At 33.8% G+C, this 18,033-nt stretch overlaps 1 protein-coding gene across 1 annotated transcript in view; it reads left to right on the plus strand.

The window, feature by feature from the left end:
• The window catches only part of Cfap47 (cilia and flagella associated protein 47), a 206,544-nt gene that overhangs the window by 150,762 nt on the left and 37,749 nt on the right, over positions 1–18,033 (plus strand). Inside the window, exons 49-53 of the mRNA XM_090325738.1 lie at positions 1,037–1,148; positions 8,099–8,209; positions 10,326–10,423; positions 15,570–15,745; positions 16,989–17,099. Coding sequence (XP_090181864.1) covers positions 1,037–1,148; positions 8,099–8,209; positions 10,326–10,423; positions 15,570–15,745; positions 16,989–17,099 — 608 coding nt within the window. The remainder of the gene's footprint in view (positions 1–1,036; positions 1,149–8,098; positions 8,210–10,325; positions 10,424–15,569; positions 15,746–16,988; positions 17,100–18,033) is intronic.

Genomic DNA, 18,033 nt, shown 5'->3' on the forward strand with positions numbered 1-18,033 from the left:
TGCACATCATCATTACATATTTAAATCTGCTTATTTATTGCATTTGTAGTTTTGCTTGAAAATTCTTATAATAATAATAATAATAATAATAAAAGATGTTTTATGACATTTTATGTGTTTTTCCATAATGGGTAAAATAATTTTCATAATTACTGAAAGCAAAGAAGTGTTTCTTTTTTCCACATCCTCATGAACATTTGTTATCACTTGTCGTTTTTATAGTAGCTGTCTTAAAAATTGTGAGATGACAATTAATTGTAGTTTCATTTGCACTTCCTTGATGATTACTGATCTTGATCACAGTTTTGTGATGAGAAAGAAAGATATTTATATTTTACCAGCTATAAAAACACCTTAGAATATCCCAATTTTGTTGACAATATCCAAAGCATCACAATCTGAACAAGAGAGATTTTGATAGTGTTTCACAGTGATAAAATTATTTATCTATTTTAATAGGTAGTTAAAAATGTAAACAATATGCTAAATGAAAAAAATCCAGTGGCAAAAGGTCACACACACTAGGATTTCATATCTAGGAATTCTCCATAATAGTTAAATTGATAGACAAATACAATAGTGTTTATGTCATGGCAAGTGGTATAGTAAAAGTAACTAGGAACCTGATAGTTGTGTTCATCTAGTATTGTAAATTTCTCCTTATTATTTATATGCTACGTTAGTACTAATGTACAATGTCATTGAAATAGTTATTCTCTTTTATATCAAATTGCTTAAATGATACTTAGCCCATAAAAGAGATTGATATTTTCTGAGCAGCAGATATCTTGATACAATCAGCAACCAAGAAAAAAAAAACATTGTGAGAATTATTTTCCTATTCTAATTTTTCATGTTTAATTTTACTGTTTTCCTCAACTGAATGCCTTTCTTTTCTGACTTTTCTTTTTAAAGTGAATGTTAAAAGCACTTAGCTATTTCTGTACTTTAGCTTATTATACTAGTTTCTTATAGTGCAACATAGAAAATATTGCCATTCCACCTTGTATAATTCTTATTTTCCATACTTTTCTAGGTATTTTCAGATCTACAAATGGTGTGTGGAAAATCACACATCTCTATCGAGCCTGATAATTCAGCTCCATATCTTCTAAAAGTGAGTCCTCAAAAACGTGGAGATTTTAAAGGTATCATCCATTTTACTAATGAAAACACTAAGACAGAAATATAATGAAAATAAGTAAAATCTAATTTGTACTTCTATTTCTAATGAATTTCCTAGAAAATTATTTAGTATTACATTTGTTCCATCTGCTTCTTGGCTTTCTGAATAACCAGGAATTAAGATATAAACACACACACACACACACACACACACACACACACACACACACATTGATCTATCTATATATATCTAGCTATACATACACAATTTCCAGTATAAAATTAGCAAAATTTAATTATTTTTGTGGTAGTCTGAGCTATAATAATCATATTCCAACTGTACCAGTGAAGTAATAATGTATATCACTATTTTAGGGACTCTGGACTGTGAATTAATTCAAACAAATTTCCTCTTCTCCTTTTCCTTCTCCTTCTCCTTCTCCTCCTCCTTCTGGGCACTGTCCCTGAACCCTTCAGCTCAAGGCTGCCGCCCTACCCCTTGAGCAACAGCACCATTTCCAGTTTTCTAGTGGCTAATTGAACATAAGAGTCTCTCGGACTTTAGTGCCCTGGCTGGCTTTGAATCCTGATCCTCAGATGTCAGCCTCCTGAGTAGCTAGGAACCACCGCCCCTGCCTTATTTTATCATTTTTAATTTGGTAAATACATTGTAATATGACAGAGGTTCTTTGTGATATTTCCACAACTTAAAAAAATTCACTTCTCCACTATATTCCTATTCCCTGCCCACCTCTAAGAGAAGAGATTAACCTGCAGAGCCATTATTAGCTTATGTGTTTAACACTATTGAAAGAGTGACCACAGAGAGAAGCGGACCTTCAGTGCAGGCCCAGTGAGCCCAATAAAGTCTCTAAAGATGAGATAGTCCTTTGCAATATTCCTTAGTTGGAAAAGAGAGACTTATTTTTTTCTATTGATAAGTTGATCACTCATGAAAAATGTACTAAATATGGAAGATAGTTGAATCAAAGTAATACCTATAAAAGAAAATTGATAGTCATCATTTTAGTAGAGAAATAATGTTTCATTCCTGAAAATGTACACAGTCAGTGCATCACAGTGTCAATAATAGTGATATTCGATGAAAATTGACTATGGAAATAAAAGAAAAAAAGAGTTAAATATTCTGATATTAAGTAAATTTAAGAAAGAAGAAACAAATGTCAGAGTGAATCAGTAAAAAAATAGACTAGGGAATAGTTTAGCACTTTATTGACTTCATAACAATTTATTATGTCTATAAATTTCAAAGAAATGGGAAATGTTGAATCATTCAACTTAGATTTGAAGATATAGAACTTTAAAGAAAAGCAAGTAAATAAAACTATGAAAAAATAATCAATTTTGATATGATGGTAGAAATAATGGACTAATGATTGAATACCATAAAATTCAATGACATAAGTTTCACTTTAATAGTCATAATATTTATCTGGTTAGGATAAATATTAGAATGCAAAAAAACTTGCTAGTAATTAATATAGGATATTAGTAAGTACAGATATCTATACCATACTTTATAAGAACATGCTTTAAATGTATCTTGATTATAATAACATATGATTCACTGATTATGAGATGATTATAAACAAGCATCTTCACAACATAAAGCATCATTCCTTATATAAAACTAAGTAAACTTAACATGTGTAAGAATTGAGCTTATAAGCTGGACTCAGTGGCTCACAACTGTAAACCTAGCTACTCAGGAGTCTGAGGTCTGAGGATGAAGGTTTACAGCCAGCACGGTACAAAAAGACTTGAGACTCTTATCTCCACTTAATCTCTAGAAAATGGGAAGTGGGGCTTGGCTCAAGGGTGGGATGGTAATCTTGAGCGGAAGAGCTGAGGGACAACACCCAGGCCGCATGACCCACAAAATATAATTGAGCTTATATAATTTTAATTTTCATAGCACTGTTTTTATGCTGGTCCTTGAGGACCTGGACAATGTTCTCAAAGCCAGTGCTCTACCATTTTGACCTACAGATTTACCTTCAGCTTTTTGATAAACTAGAGAAGAATCTCAAAGACTTATCTACCCATACTGGCTTTGAATCATGATTTTCAGATGACAGCCTCTTGACTAGCTAGGATTATGGATGTAAGCCACCTACATCGTGCATCTTTTTTAAAAAAAATAATTATGGGGCCGGGAGTTTGGCCTAGTGGTTAAAGTGCTTGCCTAGCATGCAGGAAGACCCGGGTTCGATTCCTCGATACCACATACATAGAAAAAAGCCAGAAGTGGTGCTGAGGCTCAAGTGGTAGAGCTCTAGCCTTGAGAAAGTCCAAGGACAGTGCTCAGGCCCTGAGCTCAAGCCCAGGACTGGCAAAAAAAAAAAAGAATATAGGACAAAAAATAATTATGCTGAGCATGGTGGTTCATGCATGTAATCTTAGCTACTCAGGAGGCTGAGATCTGAGGATCGCAGTTCAAAGCCACCCCTGGCCCTAAAGTCCATGAGACTCTTATCCCAATTAACCACCAGGAAACCTGAAGTGCTGCTGTCATTCAAGGGATAGGACAGTAGCCTTGAGCTGAAGAGCTCAGGGACAATGCCAAAGTCCAGAGTTCAAGTCCGATGACAGACAAAAAAAAACATAACTTATGCCCATTATTCTAATAATCTACACAAAAATCATTTATTTAAATATTTGCAGTCCCTTATTTGAGAATATCATATTAATAAGTTCTGTGCCCAGCTTGTAAATTTTGGCATCATAGTATAACTTGAAAAAGAAAATTTTAGCAATAACTTTACAAAGTCATAATGATACTCCAAGGTCCCATGTCTATGGCTTGAGATGAGAAGTTAAATAATAATATGGAGCATGGTGGGAAAAAATACAATGCAGACTATGAGCTTCAAGCCAGGCAACTAGGATCAATTTCTGATAATATCTTCTCAGGTTCCCATTTAAAGCTGTAGGCAACTCTGACACTAAGCAGAAAAAGGTTCCAGAGTTTGGATTACCACCTCAGCGGCACTTAAAACACTGAGAACTAGCCATGGAAAGGTTAAAACAGAGAACTCTTGAGACATTAAGAGACTAGAGTGAGCCCACTTTCCTTAGTGCTGGACTTGCAGGCTAGATGAAAGTGCTGAGAGCTTAACCCTGGAGACCAGATAGAGGAAAATACACTTCTTGATTTTGCCTGGGTTACAGTCTCCTTAATAAAACGTTACAGGAACCAGTGTTTCTCACACAAACTCTGTTTTGACTGATTGTAATATTGGTATAAAGTCTTTATTTTTTTGCATGTATCCATGGTAACCTTCCCTGTGTGAACTCAAACAAGTAAGTAGGTTTGCTTGTGGGAACTCTGGGCCCAAGGGTGGGTGGGCCTGCAACTCCTGGTTTTTCCACTATATCTCCATCTGTATATGTCTGAGTGTTTTTCGAATTTCCTTGGCTCCCTTATAAGGTTGTAGTGCTTCTGGTAATGCCAAGACTTTAGACCACCAAAGAGAGTAAATAATTTCAGTGAGGTATTTCTACAATGTATTCTTAATAATCTACATGTGCTTAAGATTTTCAGTTGTAAGAGAATTATCAGAACCTCTTCTCCAATATTTTATACAAAATATTTTGATTCACATGTCACTTGAAATATGATGTAAAAATCAATGTTAATAAATTCTTTAAAAATATTTTGAGGGGCCAGGAGTTTGGCCTAGTGGTAGAGTGCTTGCCTAGCATGCACGAAGACCCAGGTTCGATTCCTCGGCACCACATACATAGAAAAAAAAGCCAGAAGTGGTGCTGAAGCTCAAGTGGTAGTGCTCCAGCCTTGACAAAGTCAAAGGACAGTGCTCAGGCTCTGAGCTCAAGCCCAGGACTGGCAACTAATAAATAAATAAAAATAAAGATAAAAAATATTTTGATTCATATTTTTCTGCATTTTTTGCCAATTGTGGGCTTGAGATCAGGGCCTGAGCACTGTCCTTGGACTTTTCTCAAGGCTAGAGCATTTCCACTTGAGCCTCAGCACACTTCCAGCATTATTTCTATGTATTTGGTACTGAGGAATTGAACCCAGGTCTTTGTGCATGCTAGGCAAGCTCTCTACCACTAGGCCAAACTCCTGGCCCTGATTCATATTTTATATATATTTTTTATTGTAATTAACAAAAGGGTTACATGATATTTGCCAGATAGAAGGTGCATTCATTCACAAACATTGATACCCTTTCACATGTCTTGGTCCCCATTACCCTCCCCTCCACCCCCCGCCCCGGTCTTGGTTTTCCCCCCTTCCCTATCAAATTTCAAATAACCAAATACAAACAAATCCAGTACATCAGATAACAAAGTGAGATACTGTAACAATATGAGATAACCAAGGGACAGCAAAAGAGATGAGAGATAACATAGTACATTAAGGACAACAATCATTCATTATACGGCTTTTGTTTCTACATCCTGGAGATCTTTTCAATTAGCTTCATATTATATGGCCTTATGTATCCAGGTTTTTCTCTATTGCAGATCTCTGCTAGTAGAGCCCAAGGTTTCTACTGATTATTACAAATGAGGGAAACCATTGAGCCTAAGTTCCTTTGAATCTGGCTTACTTCACTTAATATGATTTTTTCTAAGGCTTTCCATTTCCTAACAACTTGTTGATCCACTCATCAACTGAGGGACATCTAGGTTGGTTCCATATTTTTGCTATGGTGAATAATGCTGCAATGAATATTATTGTGTTAGTGGATTTAGTATGCCCTAGTTTCTGGATGGTTGGGTCAATGCCAAGTAGTGGAATTGCTGGGTCATAGGGGAGCTCTATGTTTAGCCTTTTGAGGCACTGCCATACTGCTTTCCATAGTGGTTGAATGAGTTTTCACTCCCACCAACAGTGTAGTAGTGATCCCTCCTGGCCACATCCCCTCCAGCATCTGTTGTTATTCGTTTTCCTGATCCTGGCCATTCTAACTGGAGTGAGGTGGAATCTTAGAGTTGTTTTGATTTGCATTTCTTTTATGACCAGAGATGTTGAGCATTTCGTCATGTATCTATAGGCCATTTTTGTTTCTTCTTCAGACAAGACTCTCTTTATATCTTTGGCCCATTTTTTAATGTGATGGTTGTTACTTTTAGTTTTGGAGTGATTCAATTTTTTGAGCTATTGATATATTTTAGATATGAAGCCTTTGTCCGTTGTATGGTTGGTGAAGATCTTCTCCCACTCTGTAGGCTTCCTAATTAATTTACTGGCTATGTCCTTTGCCATACAAAAGCTCCGCAGTTTAATGCAGTCCCACTTATCCATCCTTTCTCTTATTTGCTGTGATTCTTGGTCCTTATTAAGAAAGTTTCAACCTGTGCCAAGGAGGCCTAGTGTATCTCCTATTCCTTCTTGTAAAGTTGTCAATGTGTCAGCTTTTACCTCCAGGTCTTTGATCCATTTGGAGTTAATTCTAGTGCAGGTGCTTAACCAGTTCTGCCAGCACCACTTGTTGAAGAGGCTGTCTTTCTTCCATTCTATTTTTTTGGCTCCCTTGTCAAAGATTAGGTGGCCATATGTCTGTGGTTTAATATCTGGGTCCTCAGTTCTATTCCATTGGTCTTCAGGCCTGTTCTTGTGCCAGTACCAAGCTGTTTTGATAATTATAGCTCTGTAATAGAGTCTAAAGTTTGGAATTGAAATTCCTCCGGCTCTGTTCTTTCTGCTAAGAAGTGTTTTTGCTATACGGGGTCTTTTATTATTCCATATGAAATTTTGGATTGCCTGATTCATATTTTTAAGATAGAGTCTCACTATGTAGCCCAGACTGCCTAGCAAATGTAAGGCCCTAAGTTCAAACCCTAGTACTGGAAGAAAAAAATAACAAAAGATTACAAATATTTTAATTGCTTCACAGTTCTGTGTGACTAGATGCACTGTATTTGTCAGGTCAAAAGTTACGTATTTCACTATCTTTGACCATATACCTAAAATAATCTTTAAATTGCCTATGAATACAAGACATTTCTACTTCTTACTCAAACAAATGAAAATAGGTTTCATCTCATTATTTTCTCTCTCTTAGGAATTCATGGGTCTGTGTGCAAAGCTTCACATATGTTAAGCTGATAGGAAGAAACCAAGGGCGATTTATGATGATCCCATAAATATATTAATAAACATTAAAATTAATAATAATTTTGTATGTTAATTCTAATGTATTAAGACGCCTTGGCAATAGTAATATTGACATTATTATTATATCAAGTGGTTTGTATTTTATGCATAAAATGTTTCCAGAAAATTCATACTGGGGATATTATAATACTATGATGTAAAACTTTGTGTGTGTGTGTGTGTGTGTGTGTGTGTGTGTGTGTGTGTGTATGTGCATGTGTGTTCTGGGCCTTTAACTTAGGGCCTGGCACTGTCCGTGAGTTAATGCTTAATGCTTACACCCTACCACTACACCTACGGCCCCAATTCCAGATTTTGATGATTACCTGGAGAAAAGTATGCCATAAACTTTTCATGCCTAGGATGCATTTGCATGATGATTCTCAGATCTCAGCCTCTAGTGTAGCTAGAATTATAAGCATAAACCATCAGCAGCCAGCATAAAAATAAAATATATTACCCAGCATAAAAATAAATGTTTCAATGAGATAATTAATAGTATAGTAATAGGACCAAAGAAGAAAATATATAACAATAGTCACTTGGTATGCATGTTATCTGACAGATTAGACAGATTTAGTAACTGACACAATTGCTTGATTTTAAGAAAATCTGAAATTAGTATTTAATACCGATTTTGAAAATATTTTAACTTTTATTGAACTGTTCTGTAACTTTATGAAGCTTAATTATACTAGTATGTAGAACTTACGGTTAGGTTTATATTTGTAAGCTTTTAGACAGAATTATCAATACTTCAGAATGATTGTTTTTGAAGTTTCCTTCCTGGTTAATTTTGCATCTTATACCTATGTGTTACAGGTGCAATTACATTTTGTGTTCAAAGTAGAGATAAAATTAGTTCTCAGGATGAAATGAGTGAAGAACTAACCCCATCAGAGGATTCCCACATTGTTTTTGAAGAAGAGACAGGTAAATTATCTATGATAGTTTCATGAAGAAGAATCAGCTATATTTATTATGATAGCTTCATGATCAATCTATATAAATCCTCATTATCATTCACTTTTTTTTCTTTTTTATTGGGGTGTTAATTACAAAAGAGAAATTTCTTCAGAATATTTCCGTAAATTCAAATTTGATACTTTAAGCACGTGCACTCACTTTAATGCTCTTTGTTAAACAATTCTAACTTGCTATTCCCATACTCCATTTTTATCATTCTTAAAATTTTTAAGTTTCATGGTTACTTTTTCACACATTCTACCTAATCTGCTTCTTTCCCCCAGCATCCAAGTAATTTCTATGTAAGTTCTTATCCTTTTTTACTTATTATACAAAATGTATGCTTTGTCTTTATGAGCATGAATTTCCACTTAACATGAGAGCTTCCCATTCCAACAATTTCTCTATAGACAATATAATTTTATTCTTCTTGGTTGCTACATAATACTCTATGGTATAAATTGATATATACTACATTATCTTTTTATTTCATTGTTATTATAAAGGTGATGTACAGAGGGGTGATAGTTGTATAACTCAAGTAAACAGCTCATTTCTTTTTGGAAAAATGCACCACTTCCCTCGCTCTCTTCCAGTTTTCCTCTCTTGTGCCCCACATCACAAATTGTATAGTTCATTTTCAACGTAGTGTCCAGTGGGTGTCATTGCTGGATTTGTTCACTTTCCATTCATCTGGCATTAGGCACTCTAAATGATTCCACAGCCTTCTTATTCTGAATAGTGGGTATGCAGTGATCTCAGTTAACTAAATTTTCCTGTTCTTCTCTTCATTCATCTAACCTTTTCCCTTGACCCCACCTCTTTCCTAGTACCTGCCATTCCTTGATGTTTTATTTTGCTGAACTTTGATTTTGCTTTCCTGAATATTCCTTTATGCATAAGCAAATCAGACAAAAACAGTTGCAAGAAATAGTTGAATAGGTGAAAATTTCAGTGACAGAGGAAGTAAACAAAAGGAGAGATTTTTATTTAATGAATTTGTAATAATGTTCTTAAATGAACTAGAATAGTAGTAATTCTCTCTCATACACACACACACACACACACACACACACACACACACACACCTTTTAGTCTATTGCTCTAGTTAAGCCTGACTAATATTGTCAATAATGACTGGACGTTTGCCAGGCGCGGTGGCTCATACTTGTAATCCTAGCTACTCAGGAGGCTGAGATATGAAGATCAAAGTTCAAAGCCAGAGGAGGCACAAAAAGACCTGAGACTATTATCTTCAATTAACCTCTAGAAAATGGGAATTGGGGCTTGGCTCAAGGGTAGTAGCGTTGAATTGAAGAGCACAGGGACAGTGTCCAGGCACAGGGGTAGGGAGGTATCCTTGAATTGGAGACCTCAGGGACAGAGCTCAGGCTGAGTACAAGCCCCATGACCCTCAAGAAAAAAATGAATGGACTTTTGAGTTAGTTTACCAAACCTCTAAAATAATGGTAGTCATCTTAATGTTTACCGGTCTTCTGATTTGAAGGAATTTTAGTTGTCTTTTTACTAGCTCAGATCTGTGAAGCAATCTCTTCAGTTATACCGTTTTTTTACCTGTGTTGGTTTTATATGAGTTAAAGCATTGAAACTGTTAGGAAAAAATAGTTTTGAGTTATGCAGAAAATGAAATGTTTTCTGTTCAGCATACTTTGATTTATTTGCATAGTTGCATTTAAATATCATAAACACATGCAAACTGTTTCTAAGAATTAAATGAAAACCAGGCTCAGTGGCTCATGCCTGTAATCCTAGCTACTCAGGCTGAGATCTGAGGATCAAGGTTCAAAGGCAGCCAGGGCACAAAAAGACCTGAGACTCTTATCTCCAATTAACCTCTAGAAAATGGAAAGTGGGGCTGTGGTCTCAAGGGTAGGGCCTTAGCCTTGAGCTGAAGAGCTCAAGGACAACGCCCAGGCCCAGGAATAGGGCCTTAGCCTTGAGCTGAAGAGCTCAGGGTCAGGGCCCAGGCAGAGTTGAAGCCCATGACCCACAAAACAACAAAAAGAATGCTATGCTTTTTTTGTTTACAGTTTATTCAGGGTTTATTTTGTTTTGTTTTCAGATGAAAATTATACAAACTTTAAAATCTGGTATGAGATTTTGATCCATTGCACTCCTGGACCACCAAGAGATATTATTGAAGTGGATTGCTCTGCTTTGGTAAGTGCCATTCAATGTGCACAGACTCAGTGATTTGGGAAACAGAGCTTTGTGGTATACTAGCTTTCTTTCCTTAAAAAACATTCATATCAAGTAAGTCAGACCCAAAGGGACATAGGCTCAATGGTTTTCCTCATTTGTAATAATTAGTACACATCTAGGGCTCCCCTAGCAGAAGATTACAATAGCTCAAAACCTAGATACATAAGGTCATATAGGATGAGGCTAAAGGAAAGGAACTCCTGATATGGAAACAAGGACTTTATCTTGTCTGATTATTGTTCTTAATGTACTATGTTATTTCACTTCTTTTTTGTCGCCCTTTAGTTAATCTCATAATATTACTGTATCTGACTTTGTTACCTGCAATATTGTATATAGGTTTATTTGTTTATTTGAAATAGGAAAAGGAAGGGGGAAAAATAAGTTGATTAGGTGGGGTTGGGGGAGAAATGGGGACAAAAACATGAGAAAGGGTATCAATGTGTGAGAAGTAATGCACCCCACTATCAGGCGAATGTAATTGTAAACCCTCTATACATTACAATAAAAATAAAAAAGTAAGAAAAGAAAAAAAAACTTTAATATCAAATAAGTATGTGACATACCAATCATACCAATTTTAGATTTCCAGTGCTTTGAGAAAACATCTTTGTGACTGTGCTAATTAGCATTCTTCCTCCATAATTCAACTATAGCAGTCACTTTGAAACATATTTGGAGACACTAGCATAGGTTTGCTATCAAGCAATGATAAAACAATGAATTTTCTTAATGAAGTATCATGAAATATGTGCTCAAATTATTTAATAAATTCTGTTATCAAAATTCTGAATTTAAATGAAAAAAGATGGCAATATTATTTGAAATTAATGTTTCAATTACTTGTAATTGCCTTTTGGTTACAACTGAAATATTTAAATTGAGCACAATCAAATCCTATGTGGACGGATTTCTTTTTAGATTTGATTATTTGGAATCTTAAATTTAGCTCAAAGCTAGGCTCATGCCTATAATCCTAGCTGTTCAAGAGTCAAGAGACTAAGATCTGAGGATCACGGTTCAAAGCCAGTCCTGACACTAAAGACCGTGAGACTCTTGTCTCTTTCCACTAGAAAACTGAAAGTGGTGCTGTTACTCAAGGGGTATGATGGTAGCCTTGAGCTGAAGAGCTCAAGGATAGCAACCAGGCTCAGGGGTACGGTGGTAGACTTGAGCTGAAGAGCTCCGGAACAGAGCCCAGGCCCAGAGTTCAAGCCCCATGATCGACAAAAAAAAAAGGCTCAAGAGAATGTAAACTAAATGAGGAAATATTTAAAATATATTTAAGTCTATAAATTAATTATTTCCCCCCAGTTTTTGTGTTAATTTATCTAGAATCATAGAAAATACATGATGAAAATATTGAAATGTACTCATATATGGCTTCCAAAAACATTATCTTCTTTTGAAAAATCTTTATTACCTAAAAAAATTATACAAAGGAGATTCCATTTAACAAAGTCATTTGTGAACATAATGCATCTTGACCAGTGTAAACCTGTTCAATATTATTACTCACTTTGACTTACTTCTTCCTTCACTTTTTATTAAATTTATTGTATATAAAATGAATTGTTGATTGCCTTCTCCCTGTCTTTCCCCTCATTTTTCTACCTCTCCTCTTAGCCCCACACTCCTCTTGCACTTACCCAGTTCCTGGTCACAATTCTATAATTTTTCACTCAAGGCCATAGAATATGTATGAATGTTAATAAATAAAACCATAAGATTTTTTTTTCTGGGGTTTCTGGCATTAGCACAATTCCCAGGTACATAGTAATGCATTCTGAGCCCATGCTTCCCCCAGCTATCCATTTACCTTCAACCTTGACAGTAATGTGCATTCTGTATGGTTCAGATTTAATGTTAGGTTATGAGTAAAGGATAAACTTGGAGGTTAGAGTTCCTTAGATTCAGTGGTGTGTATTTGGGAATGACATGAATGACAGTAGCATTTCTAACTTACAACTCCCACCTGATTCTTCCAAGTTCTGAACTACTTGAACTGACAATTCAATTTGGGAAAATTATCTACACTGATAATAGCCATCACTTACTTTGAATTATATGATACTTCTAAAACAGCTTTTAGTTCAGTTTGCTTATTGGCTTGGATGTGATTTCACAATAAATAAAATAAAAATGGAAAGTTTTCACAATATTTTTAACTTTAGTATTATTTGGTGATTATACCTCAGGAACATTTTTTATTGAGCTCCTGACCATATTCTGAGAGAGGATATAGTGAAAGTATTTTAAGTTAGTGAATATTGAATTATCATTGGGTCAATTAGTCATCAATAGATACAATTTTTATTTATTTGAACTTAGTGGAAATTGTTTCCTATGCCAACATTCAGTGAATTCAATTTTGTTCTGTTTGTGGAAGTGTGTGCCAGCAATCAAGTGATAAAATTAGTCAAGAGCTAGAATAATATGATAGTTTCAGTTCCATCTGAATTAGCTACCTTCATTAAGTAACTTTCAAACATACAACATGCATAAGGTCTTGGATTTGATCCTCAGCACTGCAGTGTAAAAGAATGAAAGAGTTTGATTCCTGGATACCACATATATAGAAAATGCCAGAAGTGGTGCTTGATTCAAGGGTAGAGCACTAGCCTTGAGAAAGCCCAAGGATAGTGCCCAGGCCCTGAGTTCAAGTCCCAGGAATGCCCCAGGAATGGCAACAAATGTAATTTTTAGAATGTTAGATATTATAGCTTTTTAAAGCCATCCAGCACTCAGTAACTGGAGGCAGGAGGGTCCTGAGTTTAAAATCAGAATTGTTAGTAAGGTAAGTTTCAGGCTGAATAACTATATATCAAGCCCCTGTCTAAAGGAAGTACTTACTATTCAGAATAGCAAACACACCAATAATTAGATTTATACATAAGCACAAAATCCTCTGATAAATTATTTTATTCTAGAATGAACATTTATTGTATCTCATATCTATCTCTAGTATTATTCTAGAAAGCCATGAAAGAATGCTGACAAACAATAAGAGCACTACTCTAATTTATATGAGGTTAGAAAACAAAATGACAGAAATTAGATATTTCATAGAAAGATTTGTTTTTATATTGGAAGATTTTTCAGATAAAATTACAAATCTGCGAAGCATATATTATTTTATTTGCATATCAGAAAAAGGATAGCTATACCATCTTGGAGAAAAATTAATAATGCTATTTCTACCTCAAACAACAGCTAACCCAATATTCAGTAGTTTAATACAATAAAAGATAATAACTATCATCAGGTTCAAATGTATCTGGCTGGTGAGTGGCATCCTCCACGTGTGATTCAGAGATCTAAACTCCTTGTATACAAGGTATTTTGTCATTTAGGGATTCAAAAAACTATAGTAGAAACAGGAAAGAAATTTGTGAGGTTATAGTTTGGGGGACAAAGTGAAAGGGAAATTTTGCTGAGCATTTCCTCAGGGTCACATTTCAGTGAAACTCAAATGGCAAGATGTAATATGTTAATCCATTTGCAGTTAATTTACTAAAGGCAAATGAATGGTTTACTATGATCTTAAGCTTCTCAAAATGTTTCTTTGTAAGAAAAAGATACACATGGAAATGAATTTTAAATGCTGAAAATATAATTGGTTTAAAATAAATATGCATTCTAATTTTATCTGTAACAGTTTGTAAAATAAAATTAAATATACCTGTTCATACACATTTTAAAATGGAATTTTGATCATATGAATAGTTGAATTTTCATTTTTCTAATTTTAGGAATTGGTGAATGCTCTTCTTGTTTAAAGTACTTATTTCACAAGATTTAACATGCATATGTTAGTGCTTATACAAAGGATTCTGACAAATGGAAACAATTTTTTGAACTGTCATTATGTTCACTAAAATATTCCTTATGTATAAGGAAGTGAAAAATACTGATGCCTCTAAATTAGGATCATTCTCTGTAGTTGAACCTAAAAAACATATATAAATATAAAAGATTGCTTAAGACAACCAGATGTATAGTCAATACTATTTAATGTGAGTTCCAAAAACAATCAGTCCAAACCAATTTATGATTTAGTCAAGAAATTAACCTTAAAAGCCTACTCATCCAAGTAGAGAAATATGCCCACTGGCAAGATAAACTTGATCATGAAATATTCACATATATTCAACTCCTCCAAAAGCTGGAATTATTTAACATTAACTTGAATGGTAGTCAGCTCGGACATCTTAGACAAGAAAACCATGTAATTTTCTTCCTAAATTCTGTTTCTTTATTTCTTTGTTTATAGCATGGTCTCAGTACATTGCCCAAGCGAGGCATGAACTCTTCATCGTCCTATCTTAAACTCCCAGAGAATTAGAATTACATGCATATACTACTATGCCTACCTACACAGTACTGTTTTTATATTTGCTCAAAATGATTAGGCATTTCTGGAATTTTTTCAATAATATAAGGAGTGGTACTTTAAAGAACAAGTTTTGATCATCTCATAAGTGAATGACAAAATAGTTCTTAATGTATAGAGTATTAATATTCAATGTAGGGTGTATGCTTAAAACTACTTATATCTTATATTTTTAAACAATTATTTGGTAGGTGGGCATTTAAAATACAAATCTGTGTAATAGTATATTTTATGTGATTTTTGTATTTACGCTTAGAAAAAAACAATATCAAAGGATTGATGAAATTTAAAATTTATTTTTATGTTTAAGTTCAAAATATTTTCAGCTCAATATAGAATACTAATAACAAAGATAATAAAAGATTTGGCTACAATGAACTAATTATTTATTTTTACTCTATTACTATTTTCTTGCTCCTTTCATCTACAGAGTCTGGATTTTATCCTTGAGGTATTTTTTGTTTTGTTTTGTTTTGTTAGTTTTTTTTTTTCTAAAGGCTGGCACTTTGCCATGTGAACCACAGCTATATGTCCAGCTTTTTTGTTGTTAATTGGAGTTTCACAGACTTTTCATACCTGGATTAATGTGGGTTGGGGAGATTGAATGAGAATGATAAAATAACTTTAGTTAATAGTTTTCCTTATATTTCACATAGAAAATTGACTGTATGGTTACTGAAAGCTGACTATGTATTTGTTTTGTAATTTCAGGAAACAGCTTGTATTGAAATACCTCTTTCTAATTCAACAACCAAGCTTATTCGAATGAATGTGGGTTTAACCAGTCCTGCTCTTAATGGATACTCAGAATTCACTATTAAACCACTAGAATGTATTAACTATGTTGTGCGGTATTCTCCAGCATCCATAGGTTACAAGGAAGAAAGGTACAGTTTACATATAACTTGATATTTTACTGTTCCTTTAAAATTAAAAATTCAATTTAAAAACCTTTGAAAATGATCTCCTCACATGTGCTTAGGCTATTCTCTGATACAATCAATGTATTAGAGTTACTTTTTTGGCTCCAGTGAAAAATTATTCACATACTCTTCAATGATTTGTGAGAAAAGCACTTAGATTGTATTCTATCCGCACTTTTCATGTTTAAAACACATTATTAGCTGTCATTAATTGTCATAAAATGGTTCTCCTGAACTTAATTTTGTCCAACTGAAATTTTATAACCTTTGACTAACATCACCATCTTGAACAATCTACTCAAATTTTTGAAGGCCAACATTGTTTTCACTGCTTCTTCTTTTTAAGGATATGTCTTTTAAAAAATTAGATTAAATGAGCAAATTATTGGGTGAATATATTTTTGAAAATGTAAATAATAAAATTTATTATAATGTAAAGCAAGAAAACAACCTAGTATATTACATCAGACATTTCATTAATAGGTTATACTACTAGAAATGTGGAGTGTGTTTTTCCCAAATTGTTTTTGTACAACATTTTGTTAGTCTTACTTGATCTTGAATATTTTTGCTAACATGCATTAAAAGACATTTTTTGCTTATTGTTTTGGCTCCTTGCTCCATTATCATTGTTACTGGAATTTTATCTACATAGACACATAAAATACTCAAAGCATCAAGAGGCAATAAGATAAATACTCCAATTTATAAATAATGAAAATGATCTCCAAAAGTTATGTGACTTATTTGAAGCCATAATATAAAAGATGACAAAACTGAGATATAGGCCCAATAATGAATTATGATGTTAGCCAAAGACAAAAGTGTGTCCTTCCCAAAGATATGACTACATGCAGCTTATAAAGAAGCTTTCCAGAACCATATGTTATTTGTTATATTTCAAAGGAAAGTACACATGTAGTCAACAAACTGAATTTGAATTTACTGTGCTAGAGTGAAAGTTGCCTGTTATTGATCTTGAAAGACATTTAAATATTGTTTAAGCATTTCTCATCAATTAATCTGGCATTTATTAAATACATATTGACAATGTTGTTTTACATGAAAAATAAACTTAAAATTTCAATGTGTCACAATGCAGTGATCAAATATATTTGAAACCAATTATTTCTACTAATTTGAAAAGTCCTCTTTTATTAATTTTTATTAAAATGCTAACAAAATCTTCAATATTTCTCTTCTCCAGCATTATATTTCAACCTAAAAAGAATGATGATGAGTTCTGGTTTTTACTCAGATTAAATACTTCACTGCCCAAAGTTACTAAAATACCAGACATAAAATGTGACCTTGGAAAGTAAGTCTATCACATTAAGATTATTTCATGCAAGCATCGAGATATAGTGGATGGGGGCAGAAAATTGATTTTTTAAAGAATGCTTCAGAAGAATAAGTGATTTAAAAATGTATTACCAGGGCCGGGAGTTTGGCCTAGTAGAAGAGTGTTTGCCTAGCATGCACCAATACGTGGGTTCAATTCCTAGATACCACATAACTAGAAAAAGCTAGAAGTGGTGCTGTAGCTCTAGTGGTAGAGCTCTAGCCTTGAGAAAAAAAAAAAAAACAAAAACAAGGACACCATTCAGGCCCTGAGCTCAGGCCCAGGACTGGCAAAAACAAAATATATTACCTTTTTCATATACTTTTCTTGTGTTATAATATGCTACTGCATGAAACCTGTTAATAGTTTTAGTAAACCTAAGAATCATAACATTATAGCCCCATTCAGTTTATAATTACCATTTATTTCATTCCAATAAAAGTAATTTGAAAATTAATATTTTGGCAAAGATTTTGCAATTTTATTACCGATTTGATCCTTTTTTGCTTTATTTTAGAATATAAATGAGAAAAGAACTAAATAAGAAAAACTGTACATAAATGAGTTTAATGTATTATATTATCATGCACCATTACATGAAGATTCTGAAGGATGTGAATTCCTATTTTGTTCATCAAAATCATTAAAAATGTTCTTGATTGCATATGCCCAATGGTTTCCCTCATTTTTCATTATTAGTATAAACTTTGGACTCTCCTACCAGAGGTTTACAATAAGGCAAAACCTAGATAAGGTCATATAGGATGAGGCTAAATGAAAATACCTCCAGGATATGGAAGCAAGAGCCGTATAATATGTGATTGTTGTTCTTAATATACTGTGTTATTTCTCATCTCTTTTGCTGTCCCTTGGTTATTTTCATATTGTTAAAGTATCTTACCTTATTATC

Source organism: Megascapheus bottae, chromosome X, assembly GCF_031878675.1.
Source record: "Megascapheus bottae isolate mThoBot1 chromosome X, mThoBot2.hap1, whole genome shotgun sequence".
NCBI classification, from domain to species: domain Eukaryota; kingdom Metazoa; phylum Chordata; class Mammalia; order Rodentia; family Geomyidae; genus Megascapheus; species Megascapheus bottae.